At 46.1% G+C, this 16,385-nt stretch overlaps 1 protein-coding gene across 3 annotated transcripts; it reads right to left on the minus strand.

Annotated features, from left to right (window-relative positions):
* Positions 1-55: 55 nt before the first annotated feature.
* On the minus strand, positions 56-10,971 carry LOC123120490 (protein DETOXIFICATION 44, chloroplastic). 3 transcript variants are annotated; one of them, XM_044540494.1, is made up of 16 exons: positions 10,481-10,971; positions 6,594-7,474; positions 6,031-6,500; positions 4,375-4,490; positions 3,613-3,838; positions 3,079-3,225; positions 2,841-3,001; positions 2,327-2,462; positions 1,991-2,087; positions 1,769-1,869; positions 1,473-1,636; positions 1,317-1,388; positions 1,094-1,210; positions 902-997; positions 679-800; positions 56-586 (listed from the first exon to the last, which is right to left on the minus strand). In XM_044540494.1, exons 1-16 carry the CDS (start codon positions 10,832-10,834, stop codon positions 520-522), a joined length of 3,327 nt encoding a protein of 1,108 aa, XP_044396429.1. In that variant the 5' UTR covers positions 10,835-10,971; the 3' UTR covers positions 56-519. The 3 variants fall into 3 exon arrangements, with proteins under 3 accessions (XP_044396429.1, XP_044396430.1, XP_044396427.1); XM_044540495.1 differs by lacking the exons at positions 4,375-4,490; positions 6,031-6,500; positions 6,594-7,474; positions 10,481-10,971 and having other exon boundaries at positions 2,841-2,980; positions 3,052-3,225; positions 3,613-4,176; XM_044540492.1 differs by lacking the exons at positions 4,375-4,490; positions 6,031-6,500; positions 6,594-7,474; positions 10,481-10,971 and having other exon boundaries at positions 2,841-2,980; positions 3,613-4,174.
* Positions 10,972-16,385: the final 5,414 nt, after the last annotated feature.

Genomic DNA, 16,385 nt, shown 5'->3' on the forward strand with positions numbered 1-16,385 from the left:
TGAGCTAATACATGAAGTAAGAAACAACCTATTTACACAAAAGAGAAAGCCAAAATGAGCATAAAAGAGCGCACAACATAGCTCATTTACAGTAGAAGTTGCAATACTCCATGCACATGTTGGGCTAGCAAACTATATTTTTCTTGCACATGGTGTACAAAACAGCTAAAACCAACTTTTTGTAGCACTTGTAATAATGGCTACAACCAAGTGGAGAATGCTTCCACGGTTACACATCATCTACGTAAGAACTACATTTCACAGGATTCATAATTATCTAGGGTATATCTGAAGGTGTACAAAACAGCCAAATCAACTACCTGTAGCATTTGCAACAAATGCCACAACAAAGTAAGAGGTGCTTCTACGGCTACAACTTTAGTGACAACGCCTTGGCAGTAAATGAAGTTTGCAACTTCCACGGGATCTGTACATGTATTTGCCAAGTAACTGCATAAGAAAACCAAGATATGTCTTATTTTTCTATCTTTTCATCTTCTCATCATATTATCTAGGGTATCACATTTTGTCGCGTAAGTCAGTCTCTGACAAGATCGAGTTCCAGGGTCCACCTTTGCTCCCCAACCTGCACACCAGAAAATTACCTGAAGTCATCAAGGTAGTTTCCATTCCAACTTCCATGAGAAGGGCAATGAAAACCTATATAGTCTACACTACCTCCACAACCCAGCAACTGCTCGCAGACTCATAAAAAGAATGAGACCGGCCCAGACGCCACCAAGACCAAATTCAGGAGCGGCAACAAGTAGGAAAGCCGATGATATGGCTCCTGCAAAGAACTGAGCAAACCAGATACTTAAATATTGTTAGTTATTTTGCAGCTCAGTTAGTATTAACAGCAAGACGGGGAATAGAGTGCAAACAGAGATCCAGTTCAGACCATGGAGTAGGCAGCATATGCAAAGTCAGATACACCATAGTAGAGCCCATCAACCACAAAAGCAACAGCGTTTATTGGCTGGGAGATGGCGACGAACTGCAAGATTTAATATCGGAGCAGTGAGTATCATGGCATCAAAACTTCACTTGTCACATTATGTGTTTATTTCAACAGTCCTAAATATCTCATTACCCAGACACCAGATTTGGCAATACCCAGAACTGCTGGATCGTCTGTGAACAGCGAGGAGAAAGACCCAAACCCAAAAAACAAGATTATAGCGAGTGCCGTACCAGTCACCCCTCCAATCTGCATAACAGAATATGTGAACAAACATTTTACACCTGGAGGTAAGGGAAAAAGAGAACCTCAGCAGCATTAATGAACTTCTTTTCCCATGAAATGTATATCTAACCTGCAGAACTCTGTAGAGAACCATGCGCGCCTGCTTGTAATTTCTTTTCGTATATTCAGTTGCAAGCAGAGCCTGCATTGTTTTATGGATATTTTAAGAACACATACCAAGCTAACAGGGTAGAAATGAAATGCCCCGCTGTATAAATGTACATACCTGTCCAGCAAGAGCTAATGCATCATTGAGTAAAGAGATTGTTAACCATACTTGCAAGCATAACTGATGGCCAGCCATTGGAACAGGCCCTTCCCTTGCAGCAAGAGATGTTGACAGTGTCATGGTGAGGAGCACTGCTATGGTCCTACCGATCAGCAGTCCACCTGCAAAACAGTTAACAATTTGACGTGTTTAAGAGAACAACTACTACCGAGGTCACATCACATCCATGGATAAGGTAGGCAAAACCAATATTCTTAAGTCCTTGGAAATAAACTACATAAATATCTTCCAACCTGATTTCAGGTAGCGTATCATTCCACCACCAATGATCTTTCCTGAGAAGATTACTACTTTACTATTCAACTTCCAAAGGAGGATGCAAGCTATCACGTACCTGACAGCAGGCAAAATTTTTGCAGATAATTAGAGCCCCATGGATGCAGATGACTAAAAGTAAGAGCTGGAGGACACCAATGAGGAAAGTACATTAGATTTTCATGATAGCTTTAACATACTCAGATGTTACAGTCGCCAACGCAGCACCTCTTACTCCTAAACCAAGCGGAAAGACAAATATGGCATCAAGTATTGCATTTACTAGGTTACCAACACCTGCATGCAAAACATCCAAATCAAGAAATAATATCTCATGTACATCTTCATCGAAAAAATATATCTCATGTACATATTGCACCAGGACCCTCTCCCACTGTTTCGGGGTAAAAATAATATCTGAAGTGCATATAGGCATATGTGTTCCTAAGACTTGCTTGTTACAGATACTCAAAATGATAAAAAATACACATGATTAAATTTATGCAATTTAGCGACAAGAAATTGCAATGTCTTACCAATAGCGTACAAAGGTGTCTTTGTATCCATCAACCCACGAAATGCACCCTGTGCTGCAAGTGCTACTATGATAGGTGGAGCACCATATGCCCTAAAAGTAAGAAATTGCTCGGCTGGTATACGCACTGGGGAATCCTGTTTATGTAACAAAGAACAACTTATACTCAAGAGTAATCTGACATAAGAACAAACATGATAAAAATACTTGGCTTGAAATGACTACAACCGAATCAAAGCTTGTGTTCCAGGGGCGATTTAGTTATAGACTACAGTTAATTCAAGAGATGAGAAAGCATGATTGACCACTAAATATGATCATATTCTAACTCACTTTTCCAGGTAGTATAATTGCTTATTTGCTTCAATCTCATCCTAACTTGGTTCATTTGTCAGGAACACAAAAAAGGCATTTATCTGAACATTAGCAGCTAAGCACATAACAAATTGAGCGCCAAAACATAGATATAATAAATGTTTAAGCCTGGTGACTGTCGATAAAGTAGTCCTACATACCACTGGTATACCGATGAAATCCATCAATGTTCCAGATCCAAAAATAAGTGCCACAGTTTCCATCAACCCAATACCAGAAGCTAGAGCCAAAGATGTCGTGACTGCCGGAAGAAACTTCCTTTCTTCTGTCAACTTATTATCTGGGAATCTTCGAAATTCATCTTTTAAGTGAGATAATTAGTGTAACACAAAATATGGGAATAATTTCCACAAATCTTGGAGCTCTTTATTAGCTTACTTTCTCCTGTTCCTCTATAACTATCATCTACTGCTTGCTGCTCAGCAACAAAAGATGTAGTCACGTTAAGCAGTGGAACATTAAATAACTTCGACACCAAATTGAAGATCGAAATCGATACACCCACGGCAGCAAGTTCGGTTGAACCTGATGATAGAGTAAAAATTGATCAAGAGATCAACAAACTTTCCAGTTCAAAATGTAAATTTAGAAAACCAATAGATTTAGTTATTCATGAGATAGCTAAGTATACAGATTACTAGTATTTGAAAAATGGTAATCCTACATTCGAGAAACTTCTGCAGATTGACTACACATGAATGCCAAAGGCTCGGAATTTCTAGCACAAAATCTTTGGTTTCTGGGTTGCAATGCTGCAAAACAATACTAGTGTAGCATAATTTGGTTGTGAATATTGTTGGTTAAGTTGCTCAAACTCAAACACCATCTTAACATGGATGACGGATCGGCCTTGTACCATAGTCCGGAGGCATCCGGCGTGTGTGCAGGATGGCAAGAAAGAACCCATATTACCTATATGGCCGACGAAGGCGGTGTCGACGAGCGCAGCGATGGGGTCGGCGGCGAGCGCGAGCACAGCGGGCGCGGCGATGCTCAGGATATCCATCCCAACCGTGTCAAGCCTGAGCCATCCCGGCAGCGTACCAGTCGCAGTCATAGCTTCCTCCTCCTCCTTCCTTTCAGGGTCGGACTCCCGGGAAGCGTCCTCGTCGTCGTCGACCACGCCCTTGACTGTCGGCTTCGCGCGGCATCGCGGAGTGCGCCGCCGAGGAGAGGCAGAAGTGCGGCAGGGGCAGGGGCGGCCGGAAGGCATGTGGACATGGTGGACCCTTCGATGCGGGGCCAGGGTGAGCGCCGCGGCGGCCCTCGTCGGCGCCGGCGAGGTCGCCGCCATGAGTCTGCGCGCGCGCGCGAGCCGAGCGTGTGGGTGGGAGTACGGCACGTGGGTTCAGTCTTCAGTGGCAGAGAGATTTGCCGGTTTTGTTGGGCCTTTGGGGCTTGGGCCGTAACAACCCGCTACCTCTTCTTCGACCTCGCCTCGGTCCGTCAGCTCGTGCCACGATCCTCCTCCTCCTCCGCCGCCGCCTCCTCGCTCCGGCGACCGCTCCTCTGACTCCTGACAGGTACCGGCTATCTCTCGGCCGACCGCTCCTCTGAACCCTGATAGGTGCCGGCGATCTCTCCCCTTTCATTCAATTGATGTACGGCTGATCGGACTTTGTGGATGCAGCAGCTTGTGGTCAGCAGTGCCGTATGAGGTTCGCGGGGTGGTACCTGAAGATCGCCGTCGGCGGCGCGGCCATAGGCGCCGCCATGGAGCTTTTCATGATCCACACCGGCTTCTGTGAGTCCCTCCATCCTCCATTCAACATCCAACCGTTTGTAATCAGCTGGTTGAAATCGTTAGGGTAGATGCACTCTAGACAAATTTCATCTCTGCGCGTGTCAAGTCTCCTCAAAATTGTACACCTAGCTCTAGCGTTAAGTTGTCAGTTGTTGCTGTGAAATCCATGGGGCCTCTAGACATCATTAACCAAGCATCCCAGCATCCCCTCCTGAAGTAATTAAACTGGATTGGTGAGGAAATCTTCCATCAGTAACATCACAAACTTCTACTCCCTCCGTCCGAAAAAGCTTGTCCCTCAATTCGGACGGAGGGAGTACTTTTTAGGTGCCCATAGAAATTTACATTGTACCGTGTCATTCATTTTGTCAAGTTCTTTGGCTTGTTTGGTGCATAATAGCGTTAATGATGCTTTCTGTTTACTACAGATGAGAAGGTAACGGTACTGGAGTCTGAAAAACGAGCTTGGGAGAGCAGTCCAGAAGCACAAGCCATGAGAGAAGCCTTGAATCCATGGCACAAGCGCGATGAACAAGAGAAAAAATAGGCAACGATAGGCTCATCGGTTGTCCTTTCAAGTAATTGCATTCCCATCCTTCCATTGTATTCTAACCCCTTGAACAAGGTAGTAGGGACGTGGCATTTTTGTAGTTGCAACCTGTCTCTCTGGGGTTGCTGGATGATAGCTTCCAGCAATGTTCTAAAAGAGTTATGCCCATATCATATCCATATGCCTTCTTCCTAACAAGGATTCTTTTACTGTTTCCACGCATATGCGTCCATGTTGAATAAACTCAGTATCTGCTATGTTTAGCAATACAACAAAGAATTTTAGACTTGCAGAGGTCAAACCAATCTATGTCTTCCATTCATTGAGTGAGGACTGTCTTTTCTGTGAGTTGATGCTAAATTTTGTGATCAAAGATATCTGGGGTACCCCAGCTTGCCCCATTAATTCAAATTATAGACGTTTATTTCTCATGGTATATTGTTTAGATTTTTTTGTCTTGTTTGCTGTGTCATGTAGGTAAAGAACTGAAATAAACTACTTTCTTACTCCCTCCGTTCGTAAATATAAGATGTTCTAATTTTTTTCTGAATCGGATGTATATAGACACGTTTTAGTGTGTTTGATCACTTCATTTCAGTCCGTATATAGTCCATATTCAAATATCCAAAACGTGCTATATTTGTGAACAGAGGGAGTATTTCCCAAGCCTAGCATTTTAGACAGATCCAATTTCAACTCCACCATACTTGAAGTAGCAAACATGTACAAATTGATGAGTTCATGTGAGGTCAGAAAGAAGCATCAGTAGTAAGTTAAGGCAACCGCCTTGCGCCTTCGAGTTGACATTAGTGCCCTGTAAACAGAACAATGGTTCTAGCTTTTACAAAGGGCTGCTAATCTCATAATTTGCTGCCCCCTTGTTGAATCTCGTGATGGTAGTAATTACATGTATTGCATCTAACCCAGTCCACCCAGAACCGAACCAAAACTTGTACAAGCTTAGCCATGACTTCAGAACAGTGAGGAACAAACAAGGAGTTCCTTTCTCAACTCAAAACTTGGCTATGGTGCTTACAACTAGATTGACCAGCAGCAGTAGCATAAGCCTGTCTTGTTCTCAAGAATAGGGCTATGCTTGATACCAAGCCCAGCACTGTGATGCAGCCCCACACAAAGAATGTGTTTGAGTAGCACTTCGCACCCATGCACACTATCATGGTGTCAACCGTGCCAGTGAGGTTGTCCAGTACTGTACTCTTTAGGCCATTCGCATCATATACCAGGGCGGCAATCTGTCCGTAGAGGAGTGAGCCAAGAGGGATATTGGTGATGAGGATGTTGTGGTTCACACCGATGCTATTTGGTCCAAATAGCTCGGATGTCACGGACACTGCCGCAGCGAAGATGAAACCTGAGCTTAGGCCAATTAACGCCGTTCCTGCTATCAGAGTGTTTACATCGTGCAATTTCCACATTAAGAAGAAAGCCACTGGCATGGGCACCAACGCCACCGCAAGCCACCCTGTCCGAGCAAATGACACCCTCCTGCATGCAAATTGCATATATGGTATAGTTAGCTAGGATGCTAGTTGATGAGAGTTTAGTTATCTGTACGTATCTAGATTAAGACAGACATACCTGTGAAGGAAGTCAGGGAGTGCAGAGAGAAGGCGGCCAAAGAAGGAGCAAGAGGAGTAAACTGCAAGAAGCATTGTGAGCTGTGGTTGACATTGCAACGATTGCGCAATCTGCCCCAAGTTGTTGCTGTACACCAGCCCAACAGTGGCACCACAGAAGTACGCTGTGTAGTAGAGCCAAAAATCGACACACCGGATGAGCTTCTTTGCACTATGCTCCTCACCAAGAACCAACACACAGCCCTTGTCCAGTATCGTCCCACAGCAACAGCCCTTGGGCTGCCATTCCACTGTTTTATGCGCCATGCTTCCGTTGGTCTCTGTGTGGTCATCATGGTTGAGAAGGAGCGGCTTCTGTGGATCGTTGTGGTTGAATGTCAATTCAGTGTCAGGATCATGTGTGCCCACACTAGAACAACTCGAGGCGGCAGGGATGATGAGAGGAAGTGTGAGGAGGGCCATGGCGCCCATGAGGATGGCCCTTGCAGCAGAGCTGGTTGTGGTGACAGAACCGAAGGTCACTAAATATATGCCGGTGACAAATGCGATGGTGTAGAAGCAGAGGAAGACACGCCTGTCATGCTTTGGCACAGTGCGGAGGCTGCTGTGATCATGTGGGTGGCAGAGGAGGATCGCTGGGAGCGCAATGATGGAGGCGGCGAGGGGGAGGATGGCATTGAGGAGGAGGTAGACGGATGGTGAGTAAGGGGAGAGAGCGTTGGCGAAGAGGGTGTAGAAGGCAGCGCTGAGCCCGTTGAAGCTTATGGAGAGGGAGAGGGCCAGGGGGCGGTTGGCTGCGGAGAAGCTGCGTATGCAGACCACGAAGCAGACCGTGTTGAACCAGCAGATGCTGCACCCTGCTGCCAGGCAGATCAAGAACACCTGCAAACGATGCAACAACTGAGTCAGAATTGCTCGATCGTTTGATTAAGTTCAGCTCACAAACAGTTTGCCAGTCCAGGAAAGTCTTCAAGCAATGACCAGTCGAATGTAAGCTGCTATGGTTATTTTTGGGGGAATGCTATGTAGAGTAATATGCAATGCATGGGTACAGCAGGTCGAGTGACAATACTGATGCGCTTGTCCAAGCTGTGCCTGGAACTGGAAGTGAACATCTGATGTGAGTACTGCACAGTGATGACTAGTTAGCGACGCAATTGCTCAGGTAAACACTGTAGAAATAAAACCACGATAAGAATTATGGAACGGAGGGAGTAATAATCTGTTACTAAAAATTTGGCATCTTATTTGCTGTGTATCTTGCGTGTTATTTGCCTTGCTGGATATGGTGAAGAGAAGATAAGAAGCAGGTGGACGGTACTGTTCTGGGGATGCAACGCAACCTGCGTGTGCGATGCTGCTCCGATCTTCCGGTATCAGGTCTGGGCGATGCGGTTGTGAGTGACTTTTGCCGTGTGAGGTCCTTGTCTTGGCTGATCTAGACTTTTTGTTGTTGCTTTCTTGAGAATTTGGATCCTATAACTTCTTAGTGCGGGCATCGGATCTGGGAAAAAGCAGATTGACGTACCATTCTGCGGTCAACTATTGATGCTTTAACACCATCACACTCCCATGGATGTCATGTCACCCTCAGAATTGATACAGCACTCTGGGTTATTCCCAGTATTGAGTGCTCCCTCCTCCTAGGTATTGTTGGGTAAATATCTATACTTTCAACAAATATAAGTAAATACGTACTTCTGGATAACTAATCTAGTGACACCGATCATGTCACACACCAATAAATTGTTTGTCAAATCTTCGTCTAACGAAATAAAATAGCATGCTTTGCATATTGAAATCGAGATAGTGGTACGGACGTGAACTTTTGCGGACATGGTGCCACAAGAGGATGGAATCTGGACAGTCCATCTGAGCTATGAGATTGGCACTTGATACTAGAGCGAATTTACCAAATGATACCATGGGTTAATTTGGCAAATTAATGGACCAGGCATCTTTTTTTCCTGCTTTGCTCGAGCGTGATAATCCCTTTCATAAACGAACCTGGGACATGAACATAAAGGACTGGTGTTGGAGGAGCAGGTGAGCTGAGTTCTAGCTAGCTATGCACATAAACAAAGCGCAAGAACTAAAGAAGCAGGATGATTGAGAGAGGAGTTGCGGGCTGGATAAGGGATGGTCTGCATGTTGCACTTTGGGAGCCTTGATGTCCTGCCAACCATTTTTGCAACAAAATTTGCAGCCCATCAAACGTATGGGGGCAGCCTGAAGGAGCTTCTGGTGGTTGGCTTTGCGCGCGGGGCACGCGTTATAAATATGCTGCCTCCTATCGTTAGTTCACATGGATTGACAGGAGCTATTCAATGTTTTGTTTCAAAAAAAATATGCTTTGGTCAGCATTATCAATACAGGAAATATATTAACGTTGATGCGGTGTAGATAAATTGATATGTGCGGCCCTTGTACACAAACCGCACGAATCACGTGGCAACGGCCGGGGATGATACCATCCTAGCATGGCACCATTTGCACTCATGCATTTCGGGAGTAGTATGTCATATAGGAGTATTTGGTAAGGTGGAGGGCGTGGTGTAGAAGAATGGCAGGTGTGCGTGCTGGTAGGTTGGAAGAGAAGAGGAGACAAGCATCAAGTTAAGTTGGACGAAAAAGATGGAGGCAGGATGGGCATGACGACTTGGCATGCATGGATGCCATAACCTTTTCTTTGGGTTTTATCCATCGTTTTCTCTATCTCTATTTATTTTTGTCTTGTATAAATTATGGGTTTAGATGTGCTCTAGTTATTGTACATCTAAGTGACTTAACTAAACATAAAAGAAAAAGAATAAAGGATAAAGAAAATACTTACACGAATCTCCGCGTAAGATCAATGACGTAGAATTTAGATGTGCAATACTTATGGCACATCTAAATGTACCTTAGCAAGTTACAGCTGTTGGTGGTGGTGGTGAGTTTCCTCCCCCACTTCACCGGTTCGTCCCAATCTCCCTCATCCATCTAGAACCAACCAAACCCCTCCATTTAAAAAAAAACATATATTGCAATACAATTGAGTTTCTTCTCTGGGGTGTTGCACGTGCATTGGCTGTTATATACTGATTATCTTTCTTTTTGGGTTCCGTAATAATTCACGGTTGCTATACTAGTCTTTTGGAAAAACAAAGAAGGGCAGCAGCATTCTGGTGGTTCAGTGAGTCACGCATGATTGATGCTTGCCCGGACGCCGTGTTGGTTAACAGGGAGTATTAAAATTACTACTTGGCATAATCTAGGTAGCTAGTCTAGAATGTCAACGATTCCTGTCACCTACATCGCCCTCCAACTTTGTCTGGCTAGCAGGCGGGCCCACATCTCAGCCACAAAGTCAAAGGGCAGGCAGTATACTCCGAAGAGTAAGCTCGGTACAAGTTGCTTGCAGTTGCAGACTTGCAGACGAGTGAAGTGGGAGTAATTCAGTTAGCAGCCACACAATCGCATGCCGCTGGTAGAGACGACAAATAAGCGAGAATGGCCGGCCGGGAAAGCCATCTGAGGCTGGCAAGCAAGAGTAGCAGCCGTAGGTCCTCAAAATAAACCTGCGGCCCCGGAGGATGGTCGACGGCAGCCACTCCCTTGGCTCCAGCCTTTCCCTCTGCATCCTTCCACCTCACGTGTGTGGCCGTGGATGGCCGACGGCGACGGGCGCGTACATCAGGCATCATGTACGATGGATGCCTTTGCCATAGATGTGCTGCTAGCGACGGCAGCAGCACCGGGGATCTGTTCTCCAATGGATGATGGCTACGTGTAACTTTTGTGACAGCGTATGGCATTCACTTAACCAACAAGGTAGATAGCTACATGCATGACGAATGAATGAGCATGGAGATACGTTAATGGAGATGAGGAGAGTAGGGGACGAACCGCGGGGTAGGGGAGGGTGGCGGCGAGCGTGGAGGAGGGGAGGAGGATGCCGTACTGGAGCGCGTAGGAGGCGAGGCCGAGCGCGGCGGACAGGAGCAGCACCGCCGGCAGCGGCATGTAGAGCAGCGCCAGCCCCGAGGACCAGCCGAAGGCCTTGCCGAGGTCGGAGGCGGTGGCCAGGTAGTTGAGCGACTGCTGGGAGACGCCCATGGAGGCCTTGAGCGCCGACGAGTAGGCCGAGAAGTCGAAGTTGGTCCCCGTCAGCGCCTGCACCCACACCGTCGCCACCAGCACCGCCCACCGCCGCCACTCGCCGTCATGGTTGCTGCTCCGGCGGCCGAAGCTGCTGTCCATCGAATCAACCGGCCGTTCCCTCTCTCCCCTCGACCTCGACGGATAGGGATAGGACAGGAGGATGCTTCTTCCTCCGTCCTTGGTCCTTCCTTCCTCTACTCTCCCGGCCTTTTCCCCTCTCGCTTCCTATATATACCCTGTGCCGTGCACACACAGGAGAGCGATTTATGTTCGTCCTCGCTTAGCTTAGCTAGCCCAGGCTGCTACGTTAATCAATGGTCAAATCACGGATGACTCCAGAAACAAAACAATTCGTGTCCCCCTCAATTCCTCTGTGTATACACGTAAGCAAACGCGAAACCGTGGGTGCTCTTGGCCCGGCTGCTCATGGACCATGGGGCTAATAATACTCGCTGATTGAAGATTCAGTTTTCCTTACTAACGTACTAATCATGCATACGTACTGCCTAGCGCATATGCAACCAGACCAAAAGGAAATCATGGAGCGGGCGTATATATTGAACTCCCTCCGTTTAGATTATTAGTGATCAATGATGTAAACATCCTTATATTTCTTTATAGAGGAAGTACTATGTATAGTACTATAAATCTGCCGACCTCTGTGACGCTCTACCATCCATCTTTGGCCCATCCCTGTGGGCGTGGCTCCATCTGGCTGGCCAGCGAGCGGTCGTGATGCGTGCATGTGTGTGGTCGTCGTGGGTGACTGAAAGCCAGCGCAGGTGCAAACTCATGATTAATCTATGCCACGCCAGTATGCATACATGATGTGTGTCATCGTTGTACTAGGTAGGACATTTAGAAAACTCATCATACTTAATCAAGGATTTCGTCTGGTTACGGTCGTGCCAAACCAACAAACAAGGCGCAGGTGCAAAGTGCAAACCACAGCGGGACAAACCAGCGCGCGCAGAGCATATGCATTGTATGCCAAAAATTCACACGGACATACTCCCTCTGTAAACTACTCCTTTCATTTCTAAATATTTGTCTTTTTTAGAGATTTTAAATAGACTATCACATACGGATGTATATAGACATATTTTAAAGTATATATTCACTTATTTTGCTCCGTATGTAGTCATTTGTTAAAATCTCTAGAAAGACAAATATTTAGAAATGGATGGAGTATAATAAAAGCGTTTAGATCATTAAAGTAAACTAATACGAAGGAAGTAGATAAAAACTAGGAATGGAATACATCATAGTATATTTTTGTACTAATATTTGGCCCATCCGTTCTTCTACGTCTCTTTTCTCTAATGTTTTGTCTGTCCCTTTGTTGTCCTCAATCGGTGCCTCTTTTCAATCGGGTTTCTATCCGTTGTTCTTGTACCTTTTCTTCCTTGGTTGATCTGCTGCAGTGTAACGTTGCACCGCTCTTCTCTTTCATGTCGTATGTCTATTTCTTCCGCTCCTTTGATCGTTTTCTTCCCAATTCCTTTTACATCGGTTCAACTATCTTCGTCTACATGTTCTGTCGCATTGCAAATCCATCCCCTGGTTTCTTGGATTACAATCCATTAACTCTGCCATGCCCTTACTATGGTACGACATATTATGCCATCTCACACATAATCCTCGTTTTGTTCTAACTTTTTTAGTTACACATTCTTTCAACCGCAATGTTTGTTGGTCGGCAACCGAAGCGGTTGTACATTGAATCGACCGACCCCTTTCCCCTCTCTCCTCGACGGATAGGGATAGGACAGGAGGATGCTTCTCCCTCATTCCTCTCCTCTCCCGGCCTTTTCCCCTCTCCCTATATATACTTGTGCGCGAGAACAATGATGTTCGTTCTTGCTTAGCTAGGATGCTATTTTAATCAATGGTCAAATCATCGATGACTCCATGAACCAACGATTTTTCTCCCCTTTAATTCCTCTGTGTATACGTAAGCATGTGAATGTTGTTGGCCTCACAACTCAAGTGCTCATAGACCATGGGACAAATAATACTATATTGATTAAACATTTCATTTGGTTACTAAAGATTAATTATATGAATTAAGCGTAGCTCACATGATTAAGATGTGTCGGCTCAGTCTTTTAAAGATACTTATAGCGATAGGACGTACATGTGTACCTTCATAAAGATGAATTTATGTGCTATGTAAACATCTGCATTTTGTAGTGTGTTACTAAAAAAATTAACATACTAATCATGCATACGTGTCGGAAATTCTCTCACAGAATCGATCACATCAAAATAACACGAACCCACGTGCACAAGAACTGATAGCCAAAGGGCCCTTGTCGTGCCCTTGTTTCTCCTCTTTATTGATTTTCTGGTTTTCTCTTGGTGTTACAATAGCTAGTCCTCCCTGTGTATATATACACGCAGGGCCAGAAACGATGGCTTACAAAGCCGACTCCAACTAGCACTCGTACATGAAAACTGAAACCGACTCTCAGCTAGAAATAACTACCACTACTAATCATCCGGCAACACAATCCTAGCCGGACTCATACTACTCCAAATATTAGTCCGTACTAGGTACTTTCCTAGTCTAATAACTTGCACGCTGATCACACTACGAATTCTAACCAAACACAACTTGTAGCAACGGCTACACTAGCTTAATTAATTAGCACATGTTTGGATTATTCCAACATTCACCCTCCTAATCCAAACATTCAACTCTTTGCACGACGAGACACGCAGACGATCACCTCTTCATCTTTGTCCCGTCGATTGCCTCCGGTGACGCGACTTACCGGACCACAGCTTCTCTCTTCTTGCAATGATGGCCACCACATCATCACCATCATACTTTTGTGCCGACTTAAAAAACTGAAACCAACGATTACCCGGACTACCAGCCACGCTGCCGCATCTTAGCGTGCTACATGCAGACTAAACGCATAGCCTTATGCAGGAACTCAACTTAACTGGTGCTCGTCCATCTTCACGTTGATCTTCGTCTTCTCATCGGTTGCTTGTGCACGGGGAGACACATCTTTTCGCCCGCCACATCTTCAATCTTTCTCATTGTCGTCGATGCCGCATCTTATCGAATGACACCTCCTGTCCAGCGGCAACACAACTCGCCATATACGTGCAACTCATCTCCACCGTATATGAACTTGCCGGAACTCCACGACCACGAATGGAAACGCAAGGCACACATTCCTTTTTCCACCCGCTCTCGCTTGCAATTCTCCCCTGCCAGTGACGCATCTCAGCCGCAGCCGAAGATTCACACACCTGAGCTCTTGGACGCACCTTACAAGAACTCATGTGCACAACTTGATGACGGCTCGCAACTTCGCCATCTCCTCCTTGCACCCTCCAACGATGATCTCGATGATTTCCTCGGTGTCGCAACTTCGGCACCTCCATAACCATCAACGATCACCAACGCCTTGCTGATGACAGCCCTGTCGCCTCGCTTGCGACAGCGTCATCGCCGCCTTCTTGTTGCTGCTCCGCCGAACGACAACTGCCTGACCCTCCACATTGCTGCACCACCCAACGATTATATCGCCCGCTCCTCCTCATCGTTGTACCACCCAACGACTATATGGCCCGCCCCGAGGCGCTAATAGGTCGCCACCCCGGGGCAAGCGCTGCTTCACTGCGACCTTGCACTGATACCAATTGTTGAAAATTCTCCCACAGGATCGATCACATCAAAATAACACGAACGCACGTGCACAAGAACTGATAGCCAAAGGGCCCTTGTCGTGCCCTTGTTTCTCCTACATTTTGAGATAATAAAAGCGCCTTTTATCGAAAAACTACCTACTGCATACGCAACCAAATCAAAAGGAAATCATGGAGTGGGCGTATACATTGTACTATGTGTAAACCGGCCGACCTGTGACAACCCATCTCTACATGCGCGGCTCGACATGGATGGCCATCGCTCATCATGGGTTATTGAAACCATACAATGTACAATTTCCCCTAGCCAAAAACCTAGGGTTAGGTTGTCCTCGGGTGCTCGCAGCGGAGAGTCCTTTTATCTTGCCAGTCTCCCCTATCTCTTTCCGCTGCCTCTCAGGCTGGTCATGTTGGAAATATGCCTTAGAGGCAATAATGAATGCTATTATTTATTTAAAAGTTTGTAATTAATGTTTATGTTCTATACTATAATTGCAATGATTCTCCAGTCTGTATATCTAAGAGGCTTAGAGGAAAACTCATATGCATGTGTGAAATAATAAATAGTAAACCTAGTCTCGCCTCTAAGACTACCTCAAGTGTTGCTTGATGATTTCATTTTTCTAATCATCGGCATAAGTTAGTGTAACGAGGATGCGACAACTTTGAAGACAAAGTGTTAGAAGAACACTTGTGTTGAATGATAGCCTCCAAGTGTTGGGGAACGTTGCATGAAAAAAAAATCTACGCACACGCAAGATCTATCCATGGAGATGCATAGCTACGAGATGGGAGAGTATGTCTACGTACTCTCGTAGACTGTTAAGCGGAAGCGTTTATAAACACAGTTGATGTAGTCATACACCTTCACGATCCGCCCGATCAAGTACCGAACGCACGACACCTCCGCGTTCAGCACACGTTCAGCTCGACGATGTCCTAGCCTTCTTGATCCAGCAAGTCGGGCGAGGTAGCAGATGAGTTCCGGCAGCACGACGGCGTGGTGACGGTGGTGGTGCAACTATCTCCGCAAGGCTTCGCCGAGCACTACGAAAATTATGATCGAGGACGAACTAGAGGGAGAGGGGCGCCGCACACGGCTTGGGGATCATGGTGTGTGTTGCCCCTCTCCCTCCTCACATATATATAGGTGGGGGAGGAGGGGAGGTAGCCTAGGGCACCCCAAGGTGGCCGGCGGCCAGCCCTAGGCGCCCCCTTTCCTTCCTAGGGGGATGGAGGAGAAGGCAGGAGGGGGGCCGGCGGGTCCCTTGCCTTAGACGCCCCCTTTCATCCCCTATAGGGTCGGCGGCCAGGGAGAGGCCGTGCCAGCCCCTTGTGGGCTGGTGTGTTCCTCCCCTTGGCCCATTAGGCCCATATACTCCCTGTAGGTCTCTCGGAACCCCTTCCGGTGATCCGATGATTACCCGGTATATTCTGAAACCTAGTCGGTGACAAAATAACATCGTCCTATATATCAATATTTACCTCCGGGCCCTTCTAGAGCTCCTCATCATGTCCGTGATCTCATCCGGGACTCCAAACAACATTCGGTCACCAACTCACATAACTCATATAGTATTATATCATCAACGAACGTTAAGCGTGCGGACCCTACGGGTTCGAGAATGATGTAGACATGACCGAGACACTTCTCCGGTCAATAACCAATAGCGGGACCTGGATGCCCATATTGGTTCCTACATATTCTACGAAGATATTTATTGGTCGAACCTTTATGACAACATTCGTAATTCCCTTTGTCTGCCGGTATACTTGCCCGAGATTCGATCGTCAGTATCTCCATACCTAGTTCAATCTTGTTACAGTCAAGTCTCTTTACTCGTTCCGTAATACATCATCTTGCAACTAACTCCTTAGTCACTTTTCTTGCAAGCTTCTTGTGATGCTGCATTACCGAGAGGGCCCAAAGATACCTCTCCGATACACGTAGTGATAAATCCCAATCTCGATTCACGCCAACTCA

This window comes from Triticum aestivum, chromosome 5D (assembly GCF_018294505.1).
Source record: "Triticum aestivum cultivar Chinese Spring chromosome 5D, IWGSC CS RefSeq v2.1, whole genome shotgun sequence".
NCBI lineage: Eukaryota > Viridiplantae > Streptophyta > Magnoliopsida > Poales > Poaceae > Triticum > Triticum aestivum.

Excerpts from the sequence above, each read along its gene's own strand:
- LOC123120490 (XM_044540494.1), bottom strand. The coding sequence starts at position 10,834 with ATGGACAGCAGCTTCGGCCGCCGGAGCAGCAACCATGACGGCGAGTGG. Across the intron at positions 7,475-10,480 it reads CCACCCTCCCCTACCCCGCG|GTGTTCTTGATCTGCCTGGC; the intron begins GTTCGTCCCCTA and ends CATCGTTTGCAG. Across the intron at positions 998-1,093 it reads TTGCCAAATCTGGTGTCTGG|TTCGTCGCCATCTCCCAGCC; the intron begins GTAATGAGATAT and ends TAAATCTTGCAG.